This window comes from Spea bombifrons, chromosome 7 (genome assembly GCF_027358695.1).
Source record: "Spea bombifrons isolate aSpeBom1 chromosome 7, aSpeBom1.2.pri, whole genome shotgun sequence".
NCBI lineage: Eukaryota > Metazoa > Chordata > Amphibia > Anura > Pelobatidae > Spea > Spea bombifrons.
In genome coordinates, this window is record NC_071093.1 from 46,626,670 (window position 1) to 46,640,316 (window position 13,647).

At 49.7% G+C, this 13,647-nt stretch overlaps 1 protein-coding gene across 1 annotated transcript; it reads right to left on the bottom strand.

Moving 5' to 3' along the window:
* Positions 1-344: 344 nt before the first annotated feature.
* LOC128502294 (uncharacterized) lies at positions 345-11,283 on the bottom strand. The gene is made up of 11 exons (XM_053472056.1): positions 10,737-11,283; positions 9,636-10,673; positions 8,549-8,772; positions 7,685-7,879; positions 7,038-7,057; positions 5,996-6,254; positions 4,812-5,036; positions 4,321-4,416; positions 2,226-2,332; positions 614-881; positions 345-526 (listed from the first exon to the last, which is right to left on the bottom strand). Exons 2-11 carry the CDS (start codon positions 10,586-10,588, stop codon positions 345-347), a joined length of 2,529 nt encoding a protein of 842 aa, XP_053328031.1. The 5' UTR covers positions 10,589-10,673; positions 10,737-11,283.
* Between the last annotated feature and the right edge of the window lie 2,364 nt (positions 11,284-13,647).

Genomic DNA, 13,647 nt, shown 5'->3' on the forward strand with positions numbered 1-13,647 from the left:
CCGTTCAACGATATATGAAGTAGAACCTCCTCCTCGGTAAAAACTGAACAGAAATAATCGTTGAGGCCGTCTGCGAGGCTACTCTCCTCCTCTACATTGTCTTTAACCGTGTTCTGCTTTCCTTTCTCATTTACGTATCTAAAACGTTTTTTACTGACTGGGTAATCGTCTCTTCTGCGTGAGCCGGCGGAGCGTCGTGCCGAACGTCTCGGTGCTGAAGCTTTAAGATTTCCCGTCACCGGCCGACCCGTGATTTCAGTAATTAAGAGGTGCGTCCCAATACTTTTGTCCATTTACTGTACGAATGCAAATAGTACAGGCTGGATTTTATTTCTATAGCTCATTTATCCGAACATTTGTTGGGGGGTTACGGGGATCGCTTTTCTTGACTCCTTGCTCGCCTTGCTGATGAGGATCAAATCTCGGGCCAGTTTCCGAATCTTCGGCTGGTTCTCCAGGATTCTGGACTTCTCTGACCTGCCGGTATCGTCCATGTCATCGATAACCACAACGACTTTACCCCTCCCTGTGTAACGAAGAAAAGCGAAGTCAGCACTGACAGGCGGGGAGAAGTTAGAACTGGTCTAAGGTTCCTCGGCCTTCACTCACTCACCAAATGTATTAGATAGATACTCCAGCTCTCTGTCGTACAGCGAGTCCTCCACATCGGTCACATTAATCCTCCCCCGGTTCTTGGTGTGATAGAGGATCCCGAAGGTGCATCGAGACACCTCATCTCTGAACCGCGGACCCCCGTTATTAGAGATGTAACAGGGTCTGACTTCCTTAACCCGATCCCTGAACTCCCCGAACCGGAGCAGGGACCGCAGCCACGCGTAATCCTCCTCCGAAGATCTGGAGAAGATCCCGACTATGTGTTTCTTTGTGAAGGAAAATATCAGAAATCAGTAAGATTACAAAGAGTAATTCGTGTTTCATACTCAGAACGAAGGCCCCCCCCCCGTACGGAATTACCTTTGAATTAAATTTCAGTTTGCACTTTTTCTAGTTCCATAATGTCCTCTTTAAGGACCGGCGCATACTCAAGGTGAGGTCTAACCCTTGACTTTATCCCATCAATAACCCGTTTTGTACATGCTAATATTTTATCGGCCTTTGCAGCTGCTGACTGGCATTGTGCACCGGTGCCACGTCTGTTTACAATTATTCCTTAATTTTTCCCAGGGAGATACAATTTAAAGTTCAAAGTCAAGTACATAGACTATACAGCGCTGCGGAGTATGATGGTGCTATATAAAACAGTAAATAATAATATATTTAACCCCTAAGCCGATTTCTGACATCTGTAGGGTAAGTTTTTGTCTGGAACCGTATCAAATGCTTTAGCAACGTCCACGTAGATCGCGTCTGCTGCCGCTCCTAGATCTATGTTTTTCGTCCTGAAATTTAGGTGTATACCCTCCGGCCCTGGGGCCTTGTCTACCTTTAATTGTTTAATTGCTTACTTTTTGGTTTTTTAGCCATTGTTCTGCTTGTTTGAACAGTCCTGGTACTGTCTGTACGGATAGGATCAGTATATGGCAGGGGGCAGGGGGTGCTGTCTGTACGGATAGGATCAGTATATGGCAGGAGGTACTGTCTGTACGGATAGGATCAGTATATGGCAGGGGGCAGGGGGTGCTGTCTGTACGGATAGGATCAGTATATGGCAGGGGGTACTGTCTGTACGGATAGGATCAGTATATGGCAGGGGGTACTGTCTGTACGGATAGGATCAGTATATGGCAGGGGGCAGGGTGTGCTGTCTGTACGGATAGGATCAGTATATGGCAGGGGGTGCTGTCTGTACGGATAGGATCAGTATATGGCAGGGGGCAGGGGGTGCTGTCTGTACGGATAGGATCAGTATATGGCAGGGGGTGCTGTCTGTACGGATAGGATCAGTATATGGCAGGGGGTGCTGTCTGTACGGATAGGATCAGTATATGGCAGGGGGTGCTGTCTGTACGGATAGGATCAGTATATGGCAGCAGGCAGGGGGTGCTGTCTGTACGGATAGGATCAGTATATGGCAGCAGGCAGGGGGTGCTGTCTGTACGGATAGGATCAGTATATGGCAGGGGGCAGGGGGTGCTGTCTGTACGGATAGGATCAGTATATGGCAGGGGGTGCTGTCTGTACGGATAGGATCAGTATATGGCAGGGGGTGCTGTCTGTACGGATAGGATCAGTATATGGCAGCAGGCAGGGGGTGCTGTCTGTACGGATAGGATCAGTATATGGCAGCAGGTACCCGTTTGGGGAGGTTCAGTTTCTCGGACATGTTCTTCGTGCCTGATATCTCCATTATTATTTGTAACTTGGAAATCTTCTGAAAAATCAAAACACAAAATAAAACATTTATTATTAATTTACTGTCCTAGACCAGAATTTTCATTATAAAAAATGTAAAATGTAATATCAGTATATGGCAGCAGGCAGGGGGTGCTGTCTGTACGGGTAGGATCAGTATATGGCAGGGGGTGCTGTCTGTACGGATAGGATCAGTATATGGCAGCAGACAGGGGGTGCTGTCTGTACGGATAGGATCAGTATATGGCAGCAGGCAGGGGGTACTGTCTGTACGGATAGGATCAGTATATGGCAGGGGGTGCTGTCTGTACGGATAGGATCAGTATATGGCAGCAGGCAGGGGGTACTGTCTGTACGGATAGGATCAGTATATGGCAGCAGGCAGGGGGTACTGTCTGTACGGATAGGATCAGTATATGGCAGGGGGTGCTGTCTGTACGGATAGGATCAGTATATGGCAGGGGGTGCTGTCTGTACGGATAGGATCAGTATATGGCAGGGGCAGGGGGTGCTGTCTGTATGGATAGGATCAGTATATGGCAGGGGGCTGGGGGTGCTGTCTGTACAGATAGGATCAGTATATGGCAGGGGGTGCTGTCTGTATGGATAGGATCAGTATATGGCAGGGGGTGCTGTCTGTACGGATAGGATCAGTATATGGCAGGGGGTGCTGTCTGTACGGATAGGATCAGTATATGGCAGGGGGTGCTGTCTGTACGGATAGGATCAGTATATGGCAGGGGGCAGGGGGTACTGTCTGTATGGATAGGATCAGTATATGGCAGGGGGTACTGTCTGTACGGATAGGATCAGTATATGGCAGGGGGTGCTGTCTGTACGGATAGGATCAGTATATGGCAGGGGGTGCTGTCTGTACGGATAGGATCAGTATATGGCAGGGGGTACTGTCTGTACGGATAGGATCAGTATATGGCAGGGGGCAGGGGGTGCTGTCTGTACGGATAGGATCAGTATATGGCAGGGGGTGCTGTCTGTACGGATAGGATCAGTATATGGCAGGGGGTGCTGTCTGTACGGATAGGATCAGTATATGGCAGGGGGCAGGGGGTACTGTCTGTATGGATAGGATCAGTATATGGCAGGGGGCAGGGGGTGCTGTCTGTACGGATAGGATCAGTATATGGCAGGGGGTGCTGTCTGTACGGATAGGATCAGTATATGGCAGGGGGTGCTGTCTGTACGGATAGGATCAGTATATGGCAGGGGGCAGGGGGTGCTGTCTGTACGGATAGGATCAGTATATGGCAGGGGGCAGGGGGTGCTGTCTGTACGGATAGGATCAGTATATGGCAGGGGGTGCTGTCTGTACGGATAGGATCAGTATATGGCAGGGGGCAGGGGGTACTGTCTGTACGGATAGGATCAGTATATGGCAGGGGGTGCTGTCTGTACGGATAGGATCAGTATATGGCAGGGGGTGCTGTCTGTACGGATAGGATCAGTATATGGCAGGGGGTGCTGTCTGTACGGATAGGATCAGTATATGGCAGGGGGCAGGGGGTGCTGTCTGTACGGATAGGATCAGTATATGGCAGCAGGCAGGGGGTGCTGTCTGTACGGATAGGATCAGTATATGGCAGGGGGTGCTGTCTGTACGGATAGGATCAGTATATGGCAGCAGGCAGGGGGTACTGTCTGTACGGATAGGATCAGTATATGGCAGGGGGCAGGGGGTGCTGTCTGTACGGATAGGATCGGTATATGGCAGGGGGTGCTGTCTGTACGGATAGGATCAGTATATGGCAGGGGGCAGGGGGTACTGTCTGTACGGATAGGATCAGTATATGGCAGGGGGTGCTGTCTGTAAAATCCTTTACATTCTTTCAGTAATGTCTCTCCGATTATTATTGTGAAATAATAAAAAGTATTTGATTTTTATAAAATTCTCATTTATAGGCTGCAGATTCTGCAGAAAATTCAAAGAATATATAAAAAAATAATAATACAAATAATTTAATAAAAATTAAAAAATAATCACTGGTTTACCTGTTAGATCCTCGTAGGCTTCATCGGCTGAGTCCGTTTCAGCGTTCTGCTTCGATATGATCTTCTCATCATGGTTTCCATCATTAATCTTTGCATCTAAATGGAAATTAAATAAAAATATATATTTTTCTGCTCACGGGTGACAGATATGGCTCTACCTGATTCCTCGGACGAGTCAATGCGCGGAGTCCGTAGGAGGACATGATTTGGTGCTCATCGCATGGCCCCCAATTGCCCCGCTTTGCAGGGTGAGAGCGATACTCACCTTGGGCGCAGCTCTGGGGGGCGCACAGCCGTCCGATCAGCAGCTGCAGTCTGGGGACTAGGTGGGAGATCACAATCTTCCTCTAGTCGGTCGGATATTAGGGAGCGCGCGGGCTTTACTGCTCCCGAATCACTACGTCGGCAGTCCTGCAGAGTGGAGGTGGGCTCTGCTCTAATAACCCCTACCAGTCACTGCGGGGGCAGGGAGGGTGGGCAGATTGTCTCACCTGCTTCTATCCATCCTGTTACCGTCTTCAGCTTCTCCCTCAGCTTCTTTTCTTGATCCCGTAACGTTCCCAGATATTTCTTATAGTCTGATTTATCCTCCTTCCCGAACAGAAGCAGATCTTTGGCCAATTTCTCGATACTCGGCTGGCTGATCAGGATTCGTTTCTTCTCATTTGAGCTACAGATATCCAGGTCATCAATCACCACAATGACGTTCTCCTTCCCTGCACAAAACGCAGGACAGACACCGTGAACCCAGAGGCAGGACAGGCGGTTCTATAACATTATAACACGAAGCTTCACATAAACATAGAATCTGCCCAACGCTGAGTCCAGGGAGCGATCGGCCCAACGCCGAGTCCGGGGAGCGATCGGCCCAACGCCGAGTCCGGGGAGCGATCGGCCCAACGCCGAGTCCGGGGAGCGATCGGCCCAACGCCGAGTCCGGGGAGCGATCGGCCCAACGCCGAGTCCGGGGAGCGATCGGCCCAACGCCGAGTCCGGGGAGCGATCGGCCCAACGCCGAGTCCGGGGAGCGATCGGCCCGTCGACCCTTTCCAGACTCAAGCCTTAATCAGCCGTTGGTCTCGTCTTCAGGAGCTGGATGTCTATCCCATGCATGTTTAATACCCTCACTGTATTACCCTCTACCACTTCTGCTGGGAGGCTGTTCCACTTATCTACTACCCTCTTAGTAAAGTAAAACTTCATTCCATTCTATCTCACCCTCTGACCCTCTTGTTGTAACCGTCTTCTTCCTTGTAAATTAAATGCCCTCCTGTCCTTTATTTAACCCCTTTATGTGTTTAAATGCCCCCCCATCCCCCCTCTCTCATCATCTTGCTATCTCCCATTCTCTCTCTGCGACTACCCGTGAGGAAAGCTCGCTCCTCTATCCTTAAGGGCGAGCGGCCATTATGAAGCCCAAGGGATGCAACAACCCCCCTGGTATGGCCACCAGGACGCTCGGCTCTGGGGTGGTTTTCACTCGCGTGCACTGGGCTGGTAGGAGCACCTTTGCACTCTTGACCCTTTATTTTGAATCACTTTTAATTAATTAAGGTTTAAGTCTTTACAGCAGGAAAAACGACCAGGCCAGACGGGCCGAATGGGGCCGACCTGCCAGCAGGTTCTAGATTTCTATGTTCTACGTAGAATATATCAGGTTACCGTCGTTTCTCACCCAGCTTATCATGCAGATATTTTAGTTCCTTGTCGTACAGCGCGCTGGTCACATCGGTCACATTAATCCTCCCCCGGTTCTTGGTGTGATAGAGGATCGCGAAGGTGCATCGAGAGACGTCGTCTCTGAACTGCGGACCCCCGTTATTAGAGATGTAACAGGGTCTGACTTCCTGCACGTGATTCCTGAACTCCTCGGACCGGAGCAGGGACCGCAGCCACGCGTAATCCTCCTCCGAAGATCTGGAGAAGATCCCGACCTTGATGTTCCAACAACACAAGAAACAGCCTTAATCTCTCGATATAAAAGGGACGCGAAGAAAGATTAGCCGAGGGCATCGCTAACCAGCAGGGCCGTTATCACGGATAGGGAATATTTAAATGTTAGATTAGGAATAATATTTTCCTAATTGATGACTTTACTCCTGATTGTAAATTCGTATTTGTAAATGTAGCGGCTGGTATTTGTGGCCGACGTGTGTGTGTGTGTGGGGGGGGGGATTTGTGTCACTTTTTGTGTCAATTTTAAATGATATAATATTTTTTTGTGTGCTTTTCATCCTCGATTTGATGGATTTATGCTGCTGTATCCCACGCACCTCTAGCTCTCGAAGGGTTAATATTTCTAGAAGCAAATTTGGTTGATTTTGAGGATATGCTCTGGGAGGGGAGGTGAAATCACGTGGAAACAATGTGTCTATCCAGGGATCTACCAAATGAATCCAGTCGTGGCGAGGTGCGCCCCATACACCACCATGAATCCATGAAGGCAGGCAATTGCCCCAATCACTCCCGAGCCAGGGCAGTAATGGACACGGTCAAGGGCAACCTGCAGTTATACGTTCCTGATCTTATTAGCCTCGCTAACTCATTGGCCTTTGGACCCCTTAATAGATACGGATCCCTGGCCTGTCCCCTCTTGTCCTCTCCATTGTGTTCCTGGTTACATGTTCCTGGTGTATGGAGAGGACCCCAGGAGAAGTCATGGAAAGCTGCCATGAACACCAGGAACATGTTCACCCCAGAGGGAGCTTTCTACGTACCTTCTGGCTTCTTGTTCCTTCTTGAGGTGGCGACCGGTCAGAGGGAACAAGAAAAACATTACGATTACGTGATTTAATAGTGAAATATATATAGAAACATTATTAATGGACCATGTGCTCTCCCTTGTATGTCATGGATATAACCCGCAGGAAGGTAACATCACAAAAGCCGATATCAGGGGGCTGCCACAATACGATTATATGTAAAAACCACACGCTCAGGCCCCCCGGGGTTCTCCAAAGGGTCTCGGCAATTGATAAGGATCGATGAATGTCTTCTACATGGCCCTGTGTGCTCAACTAAACTGAAGAGCCCAACGTTGGGAGCCATTGCTTTTGTATATGGAGCTGTTTGACATCTGTATGACCCCAGCACAGTCCATGGTGTGCGGAGACCGAGGCCAGTAAGGCTCACCGACAGGGGGCAGGTTGTATGGTGCTGCCCTCAAAGGGCACAGGGGCCTGTACTGGAGCAGCTCACATCTCTACACTAAACCACCACGGCTGGGCGTGCTTCCCTCTGTAGGGCGAGTACCCAGATTATGGCACAGAACATACGTGTGGCATAAACCCACTTTATAAATACATCTCGGAGCGTAGGGGACAAACATAATGCGTTCGGCCGCTAGACAGCTTTCCGCTATTACCTCTGGTCAGGATCCTTTTCCATGCATCCAGATTTCTGTTCTGAGGTTTAGGTTCTGTAACAGCATCGAGATCGGCCTCGGTGAAGAGCACCAGTTCACAGCTGGAAACCGGTCGCTGATCCCAGTAACGTCTGAACGCGTTCTCAGCCTCTGCGCTTCTCAGACCACCGACCATCACTTTCAGTTCTGCAGAACCTAAAAAAACCCAAACGGCTGCTGTTAGCGTTCCGGTTTCCCCCAGTCCCAGCTGGTCCGGCGATAAATGGGGTTCTCCGAAGCTCTCTGGCTCCCCGGCTGCTCTACACACCCCGTGTATAAAAGTGCACCACATTTCTATTGTCTTAGCCCGCTAGCTGTGTATATGACACACTCCCCACTCTCACTTCTTGTTAGCATGAGTTAAGTACCCCGGGGGACAAGGGGGTCCCCCCTGAAAGAAATAGATACCCCGAGTATGTCTATGCTTATGTCTCCACTATCCTGACGCCCCAATGAAGTCTCCATTCAGCATAAAACCCATCGAGGCTCCGACCGCTGCCCTAACACCCGGCATCATCAGGAGCCAGCCCCGGCAGCGTTGTTTTTATTCCGTTTGGTGGCGCACTAGTGTGGTTCGGCTGAGAGTTATCACCCCAAACTGCGCCGGGCACCGCTCCCCCTTCAGAATTACTATCTAGCCCAGTCTTAACCCCTTAAGGACAATGGGCGGTCCCTAAACCCATTGAAAACAATGCATTTTGAGCCCGTACATGTACGGGCTTTGTCATTAAGGGGTTAACGTGTCATGTCTGGGACGCTGGGTTTACGTCATACGTGAAATCACACACGGGTACACAGGGCCAGCATCCTGCGGATTCCTCTTACCGTGCGCACGTCTAACGGAATCCACGCGCCTCATCATTTCAGGCTGATCGAGGCAGGAGTTTGGGGAATGATAAATAATGATTTCTGACAATTCATCGTCAGCGTCCAGAAGCGGCCTGATGTTAAATCCACCGAGTGACGCCTTTTTGCATAGATAGTTGAGCAGCGAGGGATGGGGAACGCTTTCCTCCGTGAAATGTATTCTCACCTGCTCTTTGCTGCCCCTGAAACAAGACACGGGTTACTCGTGGTGTGCCGCGCATGGCCGTCTGATCAGTGTCACACGCTGAGTGCTTCACCAGACATGATGAGGTGCTAGGCGTTGTGTGAGTGTGTCAGCAGAGTGAGTGTATGGGAATGTTTGTGTGAGTGAGGGTGACTGTGTTGTGCTGTTTGTGAAATATTGTTTGTGACTGAGTGAAGGGTTTGTGTGAGTGAATGTTTGCGTGAGTGAGGGTGTCTGTGTCGTGCTGTTTGTGATATATTGTGTGTGAGTGTTTGTGTGAGTCAGTGAGTGTGTGTGTGAGTGAATGGGAAGTTTTGTGTGAGTGAGGGTGCCTGTGTCGTGCTGTTTGTGATGTATTGTGTGTGAGTCAGTGAGTGTGTGTGTGAGTGAATGGGAAGTTTTATGTGAGTGAGGGTGCCTGTGTCGTGCTGTTTGTGATGTATTGTGTGTGAGTGTTCGTGTGAGTCAGTGAGTGTGTGTGAGTGAATGGGAAGTTTTGTGTGAGTGAGGGTGCCTGTGTCGTGCTGTTTGTGATGTACTGTGTGTGAGTGTTCGTGTGAGTCAGTGAGTGTGTGATTGAATGGGAAGTTTTGTGTGAGTGAGGGTGCCTGTGTCGTGCTGTTTGTGATGTACTGTGTGTGAGTGTTCGTGTGAGTCAGTGAGTGTTTGTGTGATTGAATGGGAAGTTTTGTGTGAGTGAGGGTGCCTGTGTCGTGCTGTTTGTGATATATTGTCTGTGATTGTTTGTGTGAGTCAGTGAGTGTGTGTGTGTGAGTGAATGGGAAGTTTTGTGTGAGTATGAGTGCCTGTGTCGTGCTGTTTGTGATATATTGTATGAAGGTATGATCGTATTGTCCTTACCTGTTGGATTTCTTATCTGCCCCGTCGGGTTCCTCACGTGAAGCTTGGGATGAAGCTGTGACTCCAGCTTTGGGGTTATCACTGGCGGTGCTAGCCGTGGAATCTGCTGTAGGAGGGTTACCATCCCCGGTATCCATCAGATCATCCCGCGGGGTCCCACCGAGAGCGACTGTAGGTGGATTTCCAGCCTCGCTTCCCATAATAAGGCCTTGTGTTTCCTTAGCGGAACGCGTTTGGCCATCGCCAGCCCCAGGAAGACTTTCCCAAATAAAAAGACTTTTCCCAGAACTGTTCTCGGGTGACTTGTCTTCTTCTGCTGCTGGTAACTGAGAACGTTCGTTTCCACCAGGATTACTCGGATTTTCACTCATTTTACTGGAAGCTCTTAAGGCAGACGGGTCGTAACCATGGACAGGCTCTGAGTTTGGGGGTTCGCCGCCCTTAGTCGCGTCCCCCGAGGATCCACGTTCCGATAACGCAGGAGACATTTCCGGCTCGATTTCCATCATTTCATCTGTAATTATGTCGTTTTCCCCGGTCACAACGCCTGGGTTTGTGGGAACTTCCTCCCCAGAATCGTCCTCAGGGGTCCCACATTCTGTCTGCATTTGGGGGTCCTCATTTCCAAGCAGATCTTCGTGTTCTTTTATTTCATTTCTGTGACAAAAATCTGCGTTGGGGTCTGAAGTTGGTAAATCCTTATCTGGAGACAGATTCTCGCTGGGGGCTGCCGGTACCGGGGGGGCGTCACGTTCATTATTCGGCATGTTCAGAATTTCTGTCGCTTCAGATTTTAATTCCTCGGATTCTGTTTTAGCAGCCGCTGGATCATCGGCGTCCTTGGAATCCATGTTTGTATTTGTAGCTTCATTCCTATTGGCCCGAGAGTCCTCCGATATTTTGGGACAATCGTCGTCGCCGGACGGCTTAGTGTCTGAGTTCTCTTCCTCCATCTACTCCCCGTCTTGTTACAAAGTTCCACTTCTCCCGGATTCAGTGATTACTCTAGATTGTAAGCTCTTGTGCGCAGGGCTCCTCCTCACCGGTTGTCTCTGTTAGTCAATAAGTTATGTTACATACTACTTGTTGAGTCCTGTCTACCCATTGTACAGCGCTACGGAATTGATGGCGCTATATAAAACATTAATAAATAATAATAATAATTCTGCCCCCTCCCGGGCAGATGGTCTTGTGATGCGGAGTGGGGGGTCTCTGATACAAGATGAGGAATCCCACCGGTCCTGCTCCAACGAGCTGCAGAAACTATGACCTTTAATGCCCTCTGTAAAAGTAACGCTGGCTGATTGTCCTCAGCTTGTTGCCCCTCTAGGGGGTTGTTTCTCTCTGCGGTTCTTCTTCTTTTGCCCTCTGGTTGTGTCTAATTACCCCGGCTCTTTCTTCTCTCGTCTTTGCCCGCAGGCAGTCGTGGCCTTTTTGTTCCTGCTGTTTATATCTGACTCGGGACGTCAGGAAGGGGAGTTTCTTTCTTCTTAGGAAAGACACTTTTTTATGCTTTTACCCCCCACCCTGGCCGCACTTTACCCCACACAGACTCAGTCACACACTCACTGACAGACGCACCCAAACGAGGAAATATCTGATGTTTCCCGGAATCGGAGATACTTTCACTTTCATTCTGGCTCAGATACACCCCTCCCCCCAGCCTCCAAAAACACTAAATAAAGGCAGCTGCTGATTGGTCCTCCTTACATGGTAAAGGCAGCAAGAAACATACGCCGAAGTCAACCAATCCACCAATCAGTCCACCAACCAATCCACCAATCAGTCCACCAACCAATCCACCAATCAGTCCACCAACCAATCCACCAATCAGTCCACCAACCAATCCACCAATCAGTCCACTCCTTAGATCTAATATGGCTTCATGGAAACTGGGCAGATTCCAACACTGCGTAGGGGTAGAAGCTGCAGCCGGTGTGACCTGCTAATGAAGCTCAGATGTAATGTAAAACAACAACAAAAAAAGGATTTCTTCTTTGAGAGGGTAGTGGACGCATGGTACAGTCTCCCAACAGAAGTGGTAAAGTTTAATAGCGTCAAGGAATTTAAACACGCTCAGAATAGACGTATGGCGGAGAGACGGACAGATTAGATTACCTAAATGGCTCGCAAATGTTTTTCTTCTGCTTTATTTCTGGCCACCAGAGTGCAGGAACAAAAAGGGGGGCTGTTAATATTGTCCAATAGGAGCGCACGGAGGTCTCTTCATAATACCCTTCATTAGGGTAGAATCATTAGGGTAGAATGCTCCAATTCCACACTTACCTTTAAACTACCCTACGCTAACATATATAGCTATATATATATATATATATCCCTCTAACCACCTACCAAACAAACATATAGATATTCTCCCTCCCTAAATACCAAAACCCTCTACACTATCCCCAAGTCCCTCCAACCACCTACCAAACAAACCCCCCCCCCAGACGAAGTGCCCCCTCGCACAGGAATAATGCATGTGGGCTTTCCGCTTGGCTCTTTTGGACTTTGCTCAGAGCTGTGTGGCTGATTTTTCCCTCCAGATTCATGTTCTGGGGTATAAAGGGTTAACAGCCTGTGGACGCCCCCCTCTGTTTGAGAAGATTAACCCCTGCCCGCCCTCGCTGGTTGTGGTTTCTGTCTGGGGTCATGTGGGCAGGAGGGTCCCGCCTTGAAGTATTATGTATGGCAAACCCTGTTATGTTTTTAGATGTTAAGGGGTTAAACATTGAAAAAAAAGAGGCGCGCTGCTGAGGCGATTAACCCCGGCCAGGGTGTTAAGGTGACCGAGCGGTGGCACAGGGCTGGTGGTAATTGCGGCGTCGTGAGGGTCTAATACCCGTGTGCTGTAGATCACAGGACCCCCTTTTACATCCGTATAAATAAATTTATAAATAAACTCCGCGGCCGATCCCAAACCCCGGGGGGTCTCAGCGCTGCGTCCGGGGCTGTTATTTTTTGGGGGGTTTTGGGTAAAAGGGAAATCGCTGGCTGGACATGGGCGGTGCAGGGGTCATGCGATCGCTCTGATTGGTTGTCTGACTGGCAGGAATTTTAAAGTATATTTAGAAACCCAGAACCCGCCGGCAGATCAGCCCCCAGCGGCCCCCGTCTAGTCACCCGTTTCTCCTGCTATGAAGATTCAAACCTTAATCAGTCATTGGTCTCGTCTTAGATTCAGGAGCCGTATGTCTACCCCATGCATGTTTAATCCCCACGCTGTATTACCCTCTACCACTTCTGCTGGGAGGCTGTTCCACTTATCCACCACCCTCTCAGTAAAGTAAAACTGCCTTCCGTTCCATCTGAGTCTCTAGTGTTAGATTTCGGCCATTTCTTGCCGTGCCGCAGCGTGGCCAGGAGGTGCTGCTGTTGCTCCTTTGAGGCTCCGGAATGTTTTTGTGGCACCGAAGTTGTGATTTTTTTTTTTGAATAATAAATCGGGAGGACCTTCCTACGAAGGGGGTCCGCAGACAGAAATACGGAGGCAGCGGAGGACCCCGTTTCTGACCCCCGGGTGGGCCGTAGCCAAAGCGTTGCGGAGAATGTTTGGCCAGAAGGAGCCGGGCTGAGTAAGAATGAAAGTGAAAATAACTGCGGAGCAGACCTTGCGAGAGAAGATTAGAGCGCAAGCTGCAGAGACAGCAGAGACAGTCAGTGAAACAAACCTGGTGCTACAGAGCGGCCCTCGGCACAAAGGTAAGAGAATGAGACCGAGCATCGCTTCTCTACGCGCGTCACACACCCCGGGGCTCGGTATTAGAGTGCCCGATCCCGGCCATCGAGAAGATAATGGGTGGGGTAAATAATATATCCGCCCCAAGAGGGGTCAGTCTCTCCTGCGCGGGGGCAGAACGGCGATTCCATGAAAGATTCCCAGAAAGTGGGGAAAACAAACCGTACGAGAGCTTAAAGCCTCCGCATTCTCTCGTCTGTAGAGCGCCGGGGGTTAACACTCGGTTTACCTGGTTGCTTTGGGAACGCTTTGGCCGGCCCCTGACCCTGCATA

Bases quoted from the DNA above. Each gene is read 5' to 3' on its own strand.
- LOC128502294 (XM_053472056.1), bottom strand. From the start codon at position 10,588: ATGGAGGAAGAGAACTCAGACACTAAGCCGTCCGGCGACGACGATTGT. The intron at 5,037-5,995 runs GTGAGAAACGAC...CGTTTTGTGCAG, and splicing joins ATATCTGCATGATAAGCTGG to GGAAGGAGAACGTCATTGTG. The intron at 527-613 runs GTGAGTGAGTGA...TTCGTTACACAG, and splicing joins GTATCTATCTAATACATTTG to GGAGGGGTAAAGTCGTTGTG.